The following is a 15,256-nucleotide window of genomic DNA, read 5'->3' as shown; positions in this document are numbered from 1 at the left end:
CCTCTCCATGTACCACTACACTGCAGCCCACCAGCTGGGAGAGCACCCCACTCCCCATGTGCCACTCCACCTTAACCTTGCCAGTGACAACCTAGTGAATGCCCCACCCCTACATGCTGCTTTACAGTGGCACCACCAAAGCCAGCCAGCCAACACAGTCCATACAAAGAATGCCCTGTGAGCATCTGGTTCTGGTGTCCAAGGGGGATTAGACCTGCATCCTGTGGGTCTGAAACAAATGGAAAGAACATTCTTGGTAGGCTACCACTCCCAGGGTACTGCACAGACAGCAGATTGGAACACATTTCCAGTTTTGCTGTGAAAAAGTCCTATCTATCTGACATGGAGTTTTGGCTTGGGGAGACAGACTTCAGGATTATCACATATGTAGAGGCTATAGAAGTGCTCTCAGGAAGCATAGGCTGGGGGATACCATCTTTTTTTATTTGATCTCACTACAGCCCACCAATACCTCCTAGAAAACAGTTCATACACTTGTCTCAAGCCTTGACATTTGCAACTGTTGCTAAGCAGACACATTTAGATCATTTGGACTAGAGCCAGCAGTGTCTATAATTGAGGTCCCACAGGACTATATATATTTGCATACCTTAAAAGCTCCTGCCTGTGGGTCTAGCTTCTAAATAGCCTGAACCTAGGTCCTGACCAAAATCCACCCCCTCTGGAACATTCACAGGTCTTGGCACACCCTCAACACCTGGAACCTACCAAGAAAAAATCAGGCTGCTTAGCCAGTCGTAAAGATTTAAGAGACAACAATGGCTTAGGGCAAGGTTAAATGATAGGGTTTATCTCCTACACAAGATCACCCAAACAAGACTGGGAAAATAGCTGTTATACCTTATACATACATAGAAACACAGATAGATAAGCAAAGCGAGGAGACAGAGGGGTATGTTCCAAATGAAAGAACAGGATAAAATCCCGGGTGGGGGGGCACCTTAATAAAACAAAGATAAAGAATTTACCCGATAAAGAGTTCAAAGTATGGTCCTCTGAAGAAGAATGAATGAACATACTGCAAACTTCAACTAAAGTATAGAAAATATGAGAAAGTACCAAACTGAAGCCACAGAAATGAAGAATGCAATAACTGCTCTGAAACATATGCTAGGAGGGTTCAACAGCAGAGAGAGATCAAGTAGAAGAGAGAATCAGTGAGCCGGAAGACATGGCAGTGGAACTCTTCCAAACAGAGCAGCAAAGGGAAAAAAATAATAGTAATAACTTTAGCTTAAGGAACATACAGGATATCATCAAGCAGAATAATATTCACATTACAGGGGTTCCACTGGGAAAAAAGAGAGAGAGAAAGAAGCAGAAAACTTACTTTGATTGATGAAAGAAATTAAAGGATACACAAATAAATGGAAAGATACTCTGTGCTCATAGGATGGAAGAATTAATACTGTTAGATTGTCCAGGTTACCCAAAGCAATCTACAGATTCAATGATACACCTATCAAAATTCCAGTGGCATTTTTTACAGAAAGAGAACAAACAATCCTATGATTTGTAGGGAACCACAAAAGATTCTGTATAGCCAAAGCCATCCTGTGAAAAAAGAATAAAGCTGTAGGCATCACTCTCCCTTATTTCAAACTATACTACAAAGCTAGAGTAATTAAAACAGTATAGTATTACAATAGAATCAGACATAGAGATCAATGGAAAAGAACAGAAAGCCCAGAGATAAACCCAACTATATATGGTCAGTTAATTTACAATGAAAGAGGCAAGAATATACAACGGGGAAAGGAAAGCTCTTCAATAAATGGTGTTGAGAAAACATGCAAAAGAATGGAACTAGATCGCTGTCTTATACCATACATAAAATTAACTCAAAATGGATTAAAAACTTGGTGTAAGACCAGAAATCATACAGACTAGAAGAAAACATAGGAAGAAAGCTCTTTGACATTGGTCTTAGTAGTAAATTTTTGGATCTGACTCCAGAAGCAATGGCAACAAAAGCAAAAATGAACAAATGTGACTATATCAAACTAAAATGTTTCTACAAACTGAAGTAAACCATCAACACAACAAAAAGGCAACCTGATGAATGGGAGAAGATATTTATAAATCAAACATCAAATAAATAGTTAACATCCAAAACATATAAAGAAATCATACAACTCAATAGCAACAAAAGACAATCCAATTAAAAAATGGGCAGAGGATCTGAATAGACATTTTTCTAAAGAAAATATACAGATGGCCAACAGGCACATGATAAGATACTCAGCATCTCTAATATGAGGGTGACGCGAATTAAAACCAGGATAAGATATCACCTCACACCTGTGGGAACAACTATTACCAAAAAGACAAAAAATAACAATGTTGGCAAAGATGTGGTTAAAAGGGAACCCTTGTGCACTTTTGGTGGGGGTGTAACCACTATTGAAAACTACATGAAACTTCCTCAAAAAATGAAAATAAAACTACACTATGATCCAGCAATTCCACTTCCTACTCTTTAACGAAAGAAAAGAAAACCACTGATTTAAAAAGATGTATGCACCTCTATGTTCATTGCAGCATTATTACAATACCCAACATATGGAAACAACCTATGTATCCATTGATCAATGAATGGATAAAGAAGATGTGGTATTTGTGTATCTATAATGGAATATTACTCAGCTATGAAGAAAACAATGAAATCTTATCATTTGTGATAATATGGATGGACCTCATCAGCATTATGTTACAGACTTTCAGTCATAAAATAAATAATATCATGGGGATGTAATATACAACGCAGGGCCTATAATCAATCATTCTGTATTGCAAATTTAAAAGTTGCTATAAAAGTAAATCTTAGAAGTTCTCATCACAAGAAAAAAATTGTTACTTGGTATGGCTACAAATAGGTAAATACACTTAATGTGGTGATCATTTTGCAATGTATACAAATGTTGAATCACAATGTTGTACACTTGAAACCAAGGTAATGTGTATCTGAACTAAGCTAAATATTAATAAATACTACTGTGTCACCATGCTCAATGTACTTCATTTTTCACCTAAGTCCAACTCTTACACTGAAATTCTTTGTTTCTCTACTATACGTATCAAGGAGGGAAGAGGGCAAGAGGTTACATAGGTTCTTCCTGGAAAAATAAATTGGGTCTAACACATGAGCAAACAAAATCGCCAATGCCTCTCTGAGTTTATATAAAATGATTGCACCCAACAAACACTGTTTTGTCTCTTTTTCTCAATACTCTAATTTGTGGCTTGACCAATAATTAAGCAAAAGAAATACCAGGCCAGGCAAACAAAAGTGCCTCTTTGTTTCAGATATCTTCACATTACAATCATTACACACACTTAAATCAGAGTTAAAGTTTTTTGAAAGAGAACATGCAGGCCTAATGAAAGGAAAAAACCTGAAACAAGGGTCACCCAATGCTTTACCTTAATTCTCTGCCACCGAATAGCTAGTTCACCTGGGCAAATCCTTTTACTTTTCTGAGATGAGTTTCCTGGATAGTCTATGAAAACTATGTCTTATTAGTAAATCTCATTAGTCTTTCCTATTTGCATTCACCTCAGTTATTAAGGATCAGTTTCATAGCTTGTAATTGGGCATTATTATGAGTTCCTAGTCTCAGCTTTCATTTTTGACCTTTGCTATTTCATTACCAATCTCCTGTTTCACCATCTATAGATCTATTTTTGGCAGATTCTTTCATACTCTCTAGAACAGTTGTTCTCAGACTCTAGCCTGAGTCAGAATGACCCGGGAGAAGCCAAGAGCTTGTTAAAACACAGATTGCTGAGCATGCCCCTAGAGGTTCTGATGCAGTAGGTCTGGGATAGGAGACAGAACTGGATTTCTAACATCCAGATCGTCCAGGGGATCCACACGCTGCTGGCAGTACAACCATTGAATTATAGAATACAAAAATGTTGATTAAAGTCATAAAAGGGCCATGGACTAGTCAAAGTTACCTCCATGTAACTCAGGGAACAGACACTCTGGCCTTCCAGCTCCACATGGGTGAAGTTGATCTGTATTTGTTCTCCCACGGGCTGCGTTATAATATAGATGCACTGTCTGCTGTGAGTGAAAGGTCCAGACAAGTCAGAAGACAGAAGACCCTCTGGGTCTGTGTAGTTTCCTCCACAATGCAGATCCGCTAAAGAGAACAGGGAAGACAAGGGAAAGGTCCTGTGAGTGGCCATTCCTGTGACCGTCAGGCATTAGATACAATCCTTAAAAATTGACACACATGCACACACAATCATATATCCATTTTATTCACCCTGTGAATAAAGACATTAGGCCTATGTCTCTAATCATATTTTCAGTTTGACGTGTTTGTGGGACATCCATATAGTGCCTAAAGAAATAGATCCAGACATATGTGATCTAACTTCCCATCTAACATCCTCTTCTACATTTAGAATGTATCCTAAATACATTTAGGCTCTCCTTCATTCCAAAAAGATTTGGGGTAGCTTATAAAATATATGTTATAAAATAAAATATAGGACTAGAAAAAGGAATCTAATTAAAGGAATAATGAACATAGAACAGCAGGGTGTGCTCAAGGGAAAGTTGACATGCACAAAAAGTGGGTAGAGACTCCACAGTCTACAGAAGGTTGACTCTAGATTCAGCCTAAAGCCAGGGCAAATGAAGAAAGGGGACCTGTGAAAAGATGTTCATGGTTACTTTTCCTGATATTGAGACCTGAAAGGTGTTTTTTCTGTGAATTCTCATCAGGGCCCAATGAGGTATTTAAGGATAAAAGCCCTAAAGTAAAAATCATAGAGTATTTTATTGTTTGTCATTGGTTTGTTGGTTTGTTTTAAGGTGTCAATATAAGCTCTAAGCATAAAAAGATGGCACTGTCCTTCACATTCATATGCTTTCCCAATGATCAGGTTACTTACAGGGTGATGTTAAGTAGGTGACATGGAAGCCTTGGTCATTAATCTGGTTGTCAGAATGAAAATGAATTCTGGCAAAGGGACCTGTAGTCTGGAGTGGTGGGACAGAGAAAGTGGTACAGAATTTCCCAAGAACAGGGTCCTGATACAAAGGACCATCTCGAATCTAAAAACAAAACAAAACAAAAGAATAATTAAGCACAAAATGGTCAGATTTTGACAAACCCCAGTCATTTTGTACATTAACTTCAAAAAAGCTGTGATTGGAAACTGATGGCTCTCAGAGGTTCTCCATTATATATATATATATATATATATATATATATATATATATATATCCATTACTCAGTTGGGGTTCACTAAAGGGAAGTCTCCTCCTCCCACCATTCTTAATACCTTATCTCTGTCTAAATTTTAATTCCAAGGCTAGATGTATAATTTGAAATTTTCTCATGAACCTTTCTCAATGTTTTCTTTCCTTAGTTTTTTTCCCCCTAGATGTTGGTTTTGTAATGATAAATTCCTAGTAACTAAGAAGGAGGAAATGAATATATGCAAAGAAGATGGAAGAAAGAATACCAACAGTGCTGACTGATTCACAACTTGGTCTAGGTATTCAGAAGGGTCAGAGGTAGAAAGAAGTTAAGTCAGGTTGACGCAATATAGAGACAGTTTAATGTGTTTTAGAAGTGCAATCCTAATAGTAACTGAGTACCGTGATAATGACAATATGACCTGAGAAATCCTTTTTAATTGTTGGTTTTTTAATCTCTTAAATAATCATGTTAACCCCTCTGTAATTCTGTTGTAACTGAAAGTTCTGTACTACCTAGAACACCAAACATCAGTGCTATTTTAACATGGCCAATTTGGTGCACTCAAATTACTTTTTCTTTTGGCAGCAGAGTTCTGGGACAGCAGTATTTTATTCCTATATTTAACTACTTCCTCGAAATATCATTGAGAAATGAGAAGCATTTCAATATTATCAGAATGATTGATACTTTCTAGTACACATATATCCAGGAATTAATGTGGGAATGAAAAAGAAAAGCCTCTAATTTTAATTTGATGGAAAATCCATGCTACTGTTAACATTCAAAAGATTATGTTGCTGAAATTTTTCAGGGAGAGGTAGATTTTTCCAGTCACTCCCAAGGGTTTCGAATCCATTACAACTGCTAAATTACTAATGAATTTAACTTGTGGAGATCCCTGTTTGACAGCCGCACCTTTCTATCCTTTATGAATAATTCCATAGCACTCCATTCTTCTCTAATGGACTTAGAAAAGCATATTGTCTTTTATCACTACGGCAAGGACTACTAAGATTTATGGAGACAAACAAGACAGGAGCAACAAAGGAACTCAATCTTCTCAATGATCTTTTCAGTCTACAAATGCAGAGCAGCATTTCTGATATACCCATAAGCTCATGGCCTTTTTTTTTTTCTTCTTCTTCTGTATTTTAATCTTTTACTAATGTTAAGCAGGAGGTGCACAGACTGACTTCTCTTCTCCCAATGACAGTTATCAATATATTCTAAGCTCACCCACTAACAATCAATTTCAACACAATTGCTATCATTTTTCTTCACAGAGCACTATAGTTAGCTTGTGAAATAATGCGTCAGTTACCTTAGACAACTGATGTCTTGATTCTGCATTGGAAAAGATAACCATTACTGTTTCTTTTGTTAATTCTTCCATTCCCTCCTTAGGGGACTGGGCTTCCAGGAAATGACATAGAATAGTAAGGCAGTCTGTTTCCCAGATTCAAACGAAACCCAGAAGAACCAACAAGCTGACATAATTAAGAATAAGGAATTAGCAAGACTTAAGACATCAGCTGCCTATTGAATATATCTAACTACTGCTAGAAAATTATAGTCATCCACAGGTATCACCAAACCATACTTCCCTGAGTTCCAATCAGGTCATGATATGTTCTATCCAAATACGATTGTTTACCTCAAGATAATCTTTGCTGCAATCATCATGGTGCTCTAGACTCAAGGTCCCAAAAGTAAATGTTATCAAGAGCCCAGGACTGGTTATTACTTTCCAGACACAATCTCTTCCTGGAGGATAGTTTCCAGGATATCCCGGAGATTTAATCGAACCATAAGTACCCGTCAGTACACCTCCACACTCTAAAATAAGAGGAAAAAATAACTTTATATTGTATACAAATTATAATTTATGTAGAGTTATCATAGTCCTTACTGCAAGAAGACAAGCTTTGTTGAAACAACTGTGTGCCATTTGGGATGCCCTCATAAATTAAACAAGGCTTTCATTTTTCCAGTTTGATACAGTTATAAATCTAGGAATATTAGCTGATAAATGAATGAGTCACTCCTGCATTGCGCTCTGTGCTTATCAGCTATCACATGGTGATACAATTTTAAAATACAGTGCTGAACTGTCTGAGGGATGAGATGATAGACACTTCTTTTCACTTTGAAAGAGATTAACTACTGTATAACTTTTTAAAAGTTCTGGTTCTTAAAAAGTTCTTCTTAACTCTTAAAAAGTTCTGGAACTTCTATTATTACCCCATGTCTTTCAACAAACCAGATTATTTTACACATTAGAATAGTCAAGTGCTACATAATTTTCATATGAGAAGATTTTTTAACACTATGATATAATTAAACTCTTCATTTTATAAGTGAATAAAATCAAATGTCTATGGGTGGTTGAGCCACTTGCCTTGACCAGGAATGGTGTGAGGTAGAGGCGGGGCCAGGCTTTGTGACATCCACACCACTACCACTTCATTAATTACCCCCCACCAACCCCCTAAAGTTGTATATCAGTGACTGAAGGAATCTTTTCTTTATTAATATTCACATTTATTTAACAAAGACTCTGATGGCTTATACAAAATACTATCCAACATCACTCATCATCAGGGAACTACTATTCAAAACCACAATGAGATACCACTTCACACCTGTCCCAATGGCTAAAATTAACTACACAAGAAACAACAGGTGCTGATAAGAATTCAGAGAAAGTGGAATCCTCTTGCACTGCTGGTGGGAGTGCAAACTGGTGCAGCCACTCTGGAGAATAATGTGGAGGTTCCACAGAAATTTAAACATAGAACTATCCTACAATCCAGCAATTGCATTACTAGTTATTTATCCAAAGGGTAGAAAAATACAGATTCAAAGGGGCACATGCCCCGATGTTTACAGCACCATTATCAACAACAGCCAAACTATGGAGAGAACCCAAATGTCCATCAACTGCTGAATGGATAAAGAAAATGTGGTATATATAAACAATGGAATATTACTCAGCCATCCAAAAGAATGAAATCTTGCCATTTGTGACGATGTGGCTAGAACTAAGTGTATTATGCTAACTGAAATAAGTCAGTCAGAAAAAGACAAATACCTAATGATTTCACTCATGTAGAATTTAAGAAAGAAAACTAATGAACATATTGGAAAGGGGGAAAAAAGGAAGAAAAAAAAAAGGAGAGAGAGGGAAAATAACCATAAGACTCCTAACAACAGAGAGTGGACTAAGGGTTGATGGAGGGAAGTAGGCGGGGGATGGGATAGATGGTGATGGGGATTAAGGAGAGCACTTGTGATGAGCACTGGGTGTTGTATGTAAGTGATGAATTACTAAATTCTACTCCAGAAATCAATACTGCACTACATGTTTACCAACTAGAATTTAAATTAAAAAACTGAAAAAGAAATACTACTGTAAATTTGAAAAACAGAGATGATAAATAAAGAGTCTAGGCTGCAGTGAAAATAAATTAGAAAAAAAATAAAATAGATGACATTTCTGATATGCATGATATACGATTTACACAGCTATGCAGGTTACTTAGACAAGTCTTGCTGCCAAGGCAAAAAGTGAAACAAATTAGTTACATGATTCTCACTGTTTCTAATAAGAAAACACCTGAGTTGCTCAGAGGAAGAGGAATTGCCTAAAATTTAGTAGTTAAATTATTATATGGATAAAAAATTACAATATCATAAGCAAAGTAAAATGTTAATGGTGCTCCGTGAAAAAAATTCAATACATAATACAAAGAATTAACATCTCTGATATATGAAGAGCTTCTAAAAAAAAGAGACATCAAGAGCTCACTGGCAAAAATTCAAAAGTCCTCTATACTTGGAAAAGGTGTTCAGTCTCACTCAGAGCAAGGGACATACAAATAAAAACTTTGCTGAGATACCATTTCTTGCCTCTCAGAATGATACATATCCAGAATACCGGAAACAAATGATCAGCATGATCTGTGGTACATGGAGAAGTAGGCACTCTCGTATATTGCTGATGGGAATACAAGGTAGTACAGCTCTTACAGAAGAGATTATGGCAATGTCTAGCAAAAATACAGACATTTATTTTTAGACCAAGTCATCACACTTTTAGAAATCTATTCCAAAGACACTGGCAAAAATGCAGTAAGACAACTTCCCAAGGACTCCGTTGCAATACAGTTTGGAATTCCAAAAGACTGGAAACTTTAAGCTAAATGTTCATCAAGGGAGGGTTGACTGAATAGACAGTGAGTGAGGTATCCATGTAATGCACACTATGATCTCATTATGGAGCAGTCTCTAGGATACAGCAAACTATATCCTATATAAGCAAACTATCAACAGGGCCTGTTATATGCTACCATTTTTTTTTAAATGGGGGAAACTTGATCGTATGTGATTATCTGCTTATATTTTTTAAATGGAAGGGTAAATCAAAAACTAATAAAAATTGTTTCCTTTGGGAGAAGAAAGGAACAAGACAGAATGGACAGGGATGAAGGTTAGACTTCTCTAAATTTATTAATGAATTTTGATTTGGCTTTGGAAATATGAATATGTTTTATATAATTATAAAGTAAAATTCAGTAAAAATGAAAAAGTGAAATCTTTAAAATCACAAACAAAATGAAACAAAATGAAATAACTGTTGAACTAACAGTTTAAAGATAGAGAAGAGAAATATTCCAAGACGCTTTAAAACACTGTAAAGTTCGAATACAGAGCTTGAGTGCAACACATATTAAGTACAAAAAGAATAGCCAAGGAATACTAAATGGCTTTCAGTTATCATATTATTAGTAATAATATTGATATTGTTATTTTGAAAATTCATACAGTAGGATTAAGTACACAGGTGATATGTTGATGTCACTAGGAACCAGGATTTTTCGAAGTGAGAAGAGGTATAAATATAAAATTAAAAACCTTTAATTTCAATATGCAAATATATTGGAAGATCATGAAGAATACATGATATGCTTTTTCCTTAAAATTAACAAAAATAGGGGCACCTGGGTGGCTTAGTTGGTTGAGTGTCTGACTCTTGATTTTAGCTCAGGTCTTGATTTCAGGGTTGTGAGTTTGAACCCCACACTGGGCTCCATGCTGGGTATGGAGTCTACTTAAAAAATAGTAATATTTAGGGGAACCTGGGTGGCTCACTGGGTTGGCCTCTCCTTTCAGATCATGATCTCGGGGTCCTAGGATCGAGCCCCGCATCAGGCTCTCTGCTCGGTGGGAAGCCTGCTTCCCCCTCTCTCTCTTTGCCTGCCTTTCTGCCTACTTGTGATCTCTGTTTGTCAAGTAAATAAATAAAATCTTTAAAAAAATAGTAATTTTTTTTAAAAAGTAGCATTTTTAAAAGATTTCTAATTCCTTCTACTGAAAGATGTATAGACTTTGTTCAACCTAGGAGCAATAGCCACTCATACTACCCAGATTATAGAATCTAAATACCATTACCCATTAGAGGAGTACAACTCTTCAGAGAAATAATTGGTTCCAGTCCTAACACAATAAACATATAGGAAGAACCTGGAACATCTTTCAGAGCAGAAAGCAAGGAAGTTTCCAAAGGTAACTAGAATTGGGTCAAAGAGGCTTAGAAACTAACTTGAAAGTTTTCCCACTAGCCAAATATGGAACATTTTAACATAGGAAAAATCTAGACTGGATTATAATACATCAAATATGATAAAATATGAGTTCACATTCGGTACTAAAACCAAAATGAAATAAAAAGAATAACAAGTAGTGGTTCATTCTGGAGAAAGCTAGGAAACCAGGTAATTAATTTGAATACTGGAGAAGAATAGGGGGAAGAATCAAGCATTTATCCTACCTTTCTTGACTGATCTGTATGTGAGAGTAACCAAATAGTTGACATGGGAAAGGCCTACTCCACTGAAGAACTCCAGATAATAAATAAAGAATAAAAGATAAAATTCAACTGCCATCATTTTGAAAGCCCCAATTAATCTAAACAATGAGCCTATGGGTTGCTAAGGCCATTAGAGAAAGGGCAAAAGGGAAGCTTTCTAATAGAAAGATCAACCTGAGAAAATCAAAACACTCTAATCAATGTTGCAGTCATGACAGGGAAGCAAATAGACATTGAGTACCTCCAAATGTGATCCTTTTTGTCCCCCTAAATATTAAATTCAATTTGATCAAATGATTTTAGCGAAGTCTAGAATATGGGAAAATATGCAAGACAAACAACAGTTTCTGTAACACATCAATATAAGCAATGGTTACTATTTGGTAATAATAAGGAATTATGGTTTGTTTTAGTTTTTATCGTCTTCAGGCATTGAGAAGCAAGCAGTGAAAGACTGTGATCCTTCAGAGGAAGAAAGCACAAGCGGTGAGTCCCATATATTCTCTCTGTGTGCCTTTCCCAAACTGCAGTGCCAGACAGTGGAGTCCAAGTAGCAGTAATACTCCTACTGGGTGAAATAAACAAAACTTGGGATTTGGGGCCCCTAGAGTAGCTGGGATTTTGGAATAAGGTACTATAGTGAAGACAGCTGCATAGCCATAACACCCAAAAAATTTATGAGTTTTCCTTGAGCCCTTAGCTGTCTTCAGCTGCATGTACATAGGCGAAGACTACATTAAAAAGTATGAGAGCTATGAGACATAGTCAGAATCTCCAGCATATGTATAATCTGAGTTCCAGAAGGAGAGAGGAAAAATGATAGAAGCAGAGGAGGACAACCATGCAATCATCTCAATAGATTTAGAAAAAGTATTTAATATATTTCAATATCCATTCATGATAAAAATTCTTGACTAGCTAGGAATAAAAGGTGAGATGGCTTAAAAACATTCATAAAATCTTTGACACTTTTTTTTTTTTTTAAATCTTTGACACTTCTTCCACTGAGGTGGGGTCTGTGTCTCCTCCCCTTGAATCTGGGTGGGCTTATGAGTGCTTTAACCAAATAAAAGTATGGCAGAAATAACACAGTATGACTTCCAAAGATGGGTCCAAAAAACCCATGCAGCATCTGCCTGGGTCTGTTGTAAGGCTTGCTCTAAGACAGACCAAGTGCCATGAAAGAATATCCACTACCCTAAGACCACCATCAGAGAGGGGCTACATGGAGGCATTCAAGCCAACAGCCTGGTTCAACTCTTATCCAAAAGCCAGCATCAACTGAGTGAGTCATCTTGGGTTTCCAGCCTAGTTGAGCCTGTAGATGACTACAGTTTCAGCCAACATCTAATTGTAACTGCTTGACAGATCAAATGATAATTGAGCCCTTTCCAAATTCCTGGTCCATAAGCTCAGAAACATAATAAAATGATTAATGCTCTATAAAACTAAATTTGTGGGTAATCTGTTATACAGAAACAGTAATTTGGAGTGAACTTCCTTTATCTGGTAAGAGTTATCTACAAAAACTTACATCTAAAACATTATATTCAACTGTTAAATACTGAACAAAATTTCCCCATGAGGCTGGGAACAAGAAAATAATGCCTACTCTACCACTTTTGTCCAGTATGGTTCTGGATGTCCTAGCCAGGCAACAAATAAGTTAAGGAAAAGAAAGAAATGATAGTTACAAAGATTGGAAAGGAAGATGTTAAAAGGAAAACCACAGACCCCAAACAGTATCACTTACGCCAAGTCCCCCAGCATGGGCTTCATACCTAATCTAATTGCACTTTCAGCCTCCCCTAGAAATGTAATCTTAATCTGTCAGTCAGGAATTTTCCACTTAGGGCCAATGAGGGCTCTCTCCATCCCCCAAAGGAAGATGAGGTAATCTGTATGATTAGACCCCTCACCCTTTGCATTAAGGGAAGACCTTGTCTGAAACAATCTTTTTCTTTTGCTAATAGTTACTTGCCCTATTCTTCTTCCTATAAAAACTTCTCATTTCATACAACTCTTCAGGGCTCCCCTCTGTTTGCTAGATGGGATGATGCCCCATTCATGTACTGTTTAATAAACCCAATTAGATCTTCAAATTTACTCCATTAAAGTTTGTTTCTTAACAAAGAAAAACACTCTTTACTCACAGATAACATAACTGTGTATGTAGAGAAATCCAAAAGAATCCACCAAAAAAGCTGTTAGAATTGATTAATGATTTTAGCAATGTGACTGTATTCAAAATCAAATATTTTTAAAAATATGTCGTATTTCTATATATGACAACACATAACACATAAAATTGACATTTTTGTAAAACAATGTCATTTTATATAGTATAAAATATTAAATATCTAGAAAAAACAACTAAATATGTGGAGTAAACACTGGAATCTAAATCACTGTTAAGATAAATTAAAAAGAGCTAAATAAATACAGAGATAGTCCATGTTCATAAATTGACAGGGCTAATATTTTTAAGAAGTCATTTCTTCCCTAGTTAATTATAGATTCAAGGCAATGCCAACAAAATCCCAGCAGATTTTAGGGGAAAATTAACAAATTGATTCTAAAACTTATAGGAAAATGTAAACGATCTAGCATATTTTAAAAGAACCAAGTTATAGGACTTACACATCAGATTTCAAGCTTCAATAGTTAGTTAAGCCAATGTCGCACAAGGACAGATAAATAGGCCAATAGAAAAGCTGAGAAATTCCAGAAATAGATGCACAGATTTATTTATGAATGAATTAGAGGTTCAGTGGTGTTCTGCTTTTTTACCTGTTTAAAAATTGCACAGTAAAAAGCTAAAAAAAAAAAAAAATAGAGCCCCAAAAGACAAAATAACAACAGAAAGAACAAATTATCAAACGGTCATTAAAATAAGGAATACTAAGGAAGGAACAACAATGTCTTCAAGAACATTGCTGCAATAAGCTATTAGTAGAGTTTGTAAGAATGCTGTTTGGTCATTTCATAAGGGACCCATTAAGACTCATGGTTTTTAATCTTTCTTATTCATCCAAATTTTGTTATCTCCAAACACAAAATGAAATTCCAATTCATTTTAGATTTATTTGATTTTAAAAGAATTATAAAAGTATGATATAATCCCTAGATCTCAACACATTTAATGTTATCAACAAGTCTAACACTAATGAAGAAAACTTAATAATTTCAAGATTTTGCTTGATTTTTCTTCACGTTTACACATACCTGGTTTCTGCGTTTCCCATCTTATTGTAAAGCCTCTCTCACTTCTGAAATGTTCAGAATGGAGATGAAAATAGAGGGCATTGTCACTACTGAGGAAGTCATGAGGGAGATCAGAGCCACAGAATCTTCCAAGCTGGAGTGCCACAGAGGACTCTCCATCGTGAATCTGAAGAAACTCGTGTGGACAATTGCTCACTGATTCTAACTGGAAAAAAGTGAAAGTGATACGCAGCACCTAAAAATGTAAAGGTCACAATGTATTGTTTTTCATTTCCATATTAATTCTAAAGCACTTCTCCCACTAATTAGGAAGCATTCATATTAAGTCACCTTTCAAGAGACATACCTGTAATTTCCCAATTATCCACAAATACATATGAAAATCTACAAATTCAATAACTTGTGTTAAAAATTGCTTAGGCTCCAACTAATATAAAAATATATCAAAAATCTTAATGAAATAGATTTTTAACAACTTTATTGAGGTGTAATTGGTATACAAAGAACTGTACATACTAAACGTATATGATTTGATGAGTTCTTGGACATACTGCCAACACCTGTGATGCCCTCACCACCATCAATAGGCATATCCAACACCTTCTAGAGTTTCCTTGTATCTCTCTTTTTTTTTTTTAGTGGTAAGAGTACAATATGTGCTCCATTGTCTTAACAACTGTTGAAGTGCACCATAACATATTGCTAACCACACGTACAGTGTTATACATCAGATCTCTAGAGCTTACACATCTTGTGTATCTGAAACTTTATACCCATTGAGTTGTTACTGAATAGATTAATGAAATACATTTACCAAGATGTCATTAAACTGTGAAGTCCACTAAATATAGGCCCTTCAAATGTATAGCTGACAATGCTCCCACATCAGTAAAACACATTGGACATTTGAAAAATCTAC

At 36.0% G+C, this 15,256-nt stretch overlaps 1 protein-coding gene across 1 annotated transcript in view; it reads right to left on the bottom strand.

The window, feature by feature from the left end:
- CUBN (cubilin) overlaps positions 1-15,256 on the bottom strand; it is a 256,824-nt gene that overhangs the window by 218,692 nt on the left and 22,876 nt on the right. Inside the window, exons 14-17 of the mRNA XM_032880903.1 lie at positions 14,338-14,572; positions 6,898-7,079; positions 4,930-5,092; positions 3,982-4,169 (exon numbers count right to left, since the gene is read on the bottom strand). Of these exons, the coding sequence (XP_032736794.1) occupies positions 3,982-4,169; positions 4,930-5,092; positions 6,898-7,079; positions 14,338-14,572 (768 nt within the window). The remainder of the gene's footprint in view (positions 1-3,981; positions 4,170-4,929; positions 5,093-6,897; positions 7,080-14,337; positions 14,573-15,256) is intronic.

Source organism: Lontra canadensis, unplaced genomic scaffold (assembly GCF_010015895.1).
Source record: "Lontra canadensis isolate GAN:19392208 unplaced genomic scaffold, GSC_riverotter_1.0 scaffold72, whole genome shotgun sequence".
NCBI lineage: Eukaryota > Metazoa > Chordata > Mammalia > Carnivora > Mustelidae > Lontra > Lontra canadensis.
Note: the sequence above shows the minus strand (reverse complement) of the source record. Positions and strands in the feature narration are given on the sequence as shown.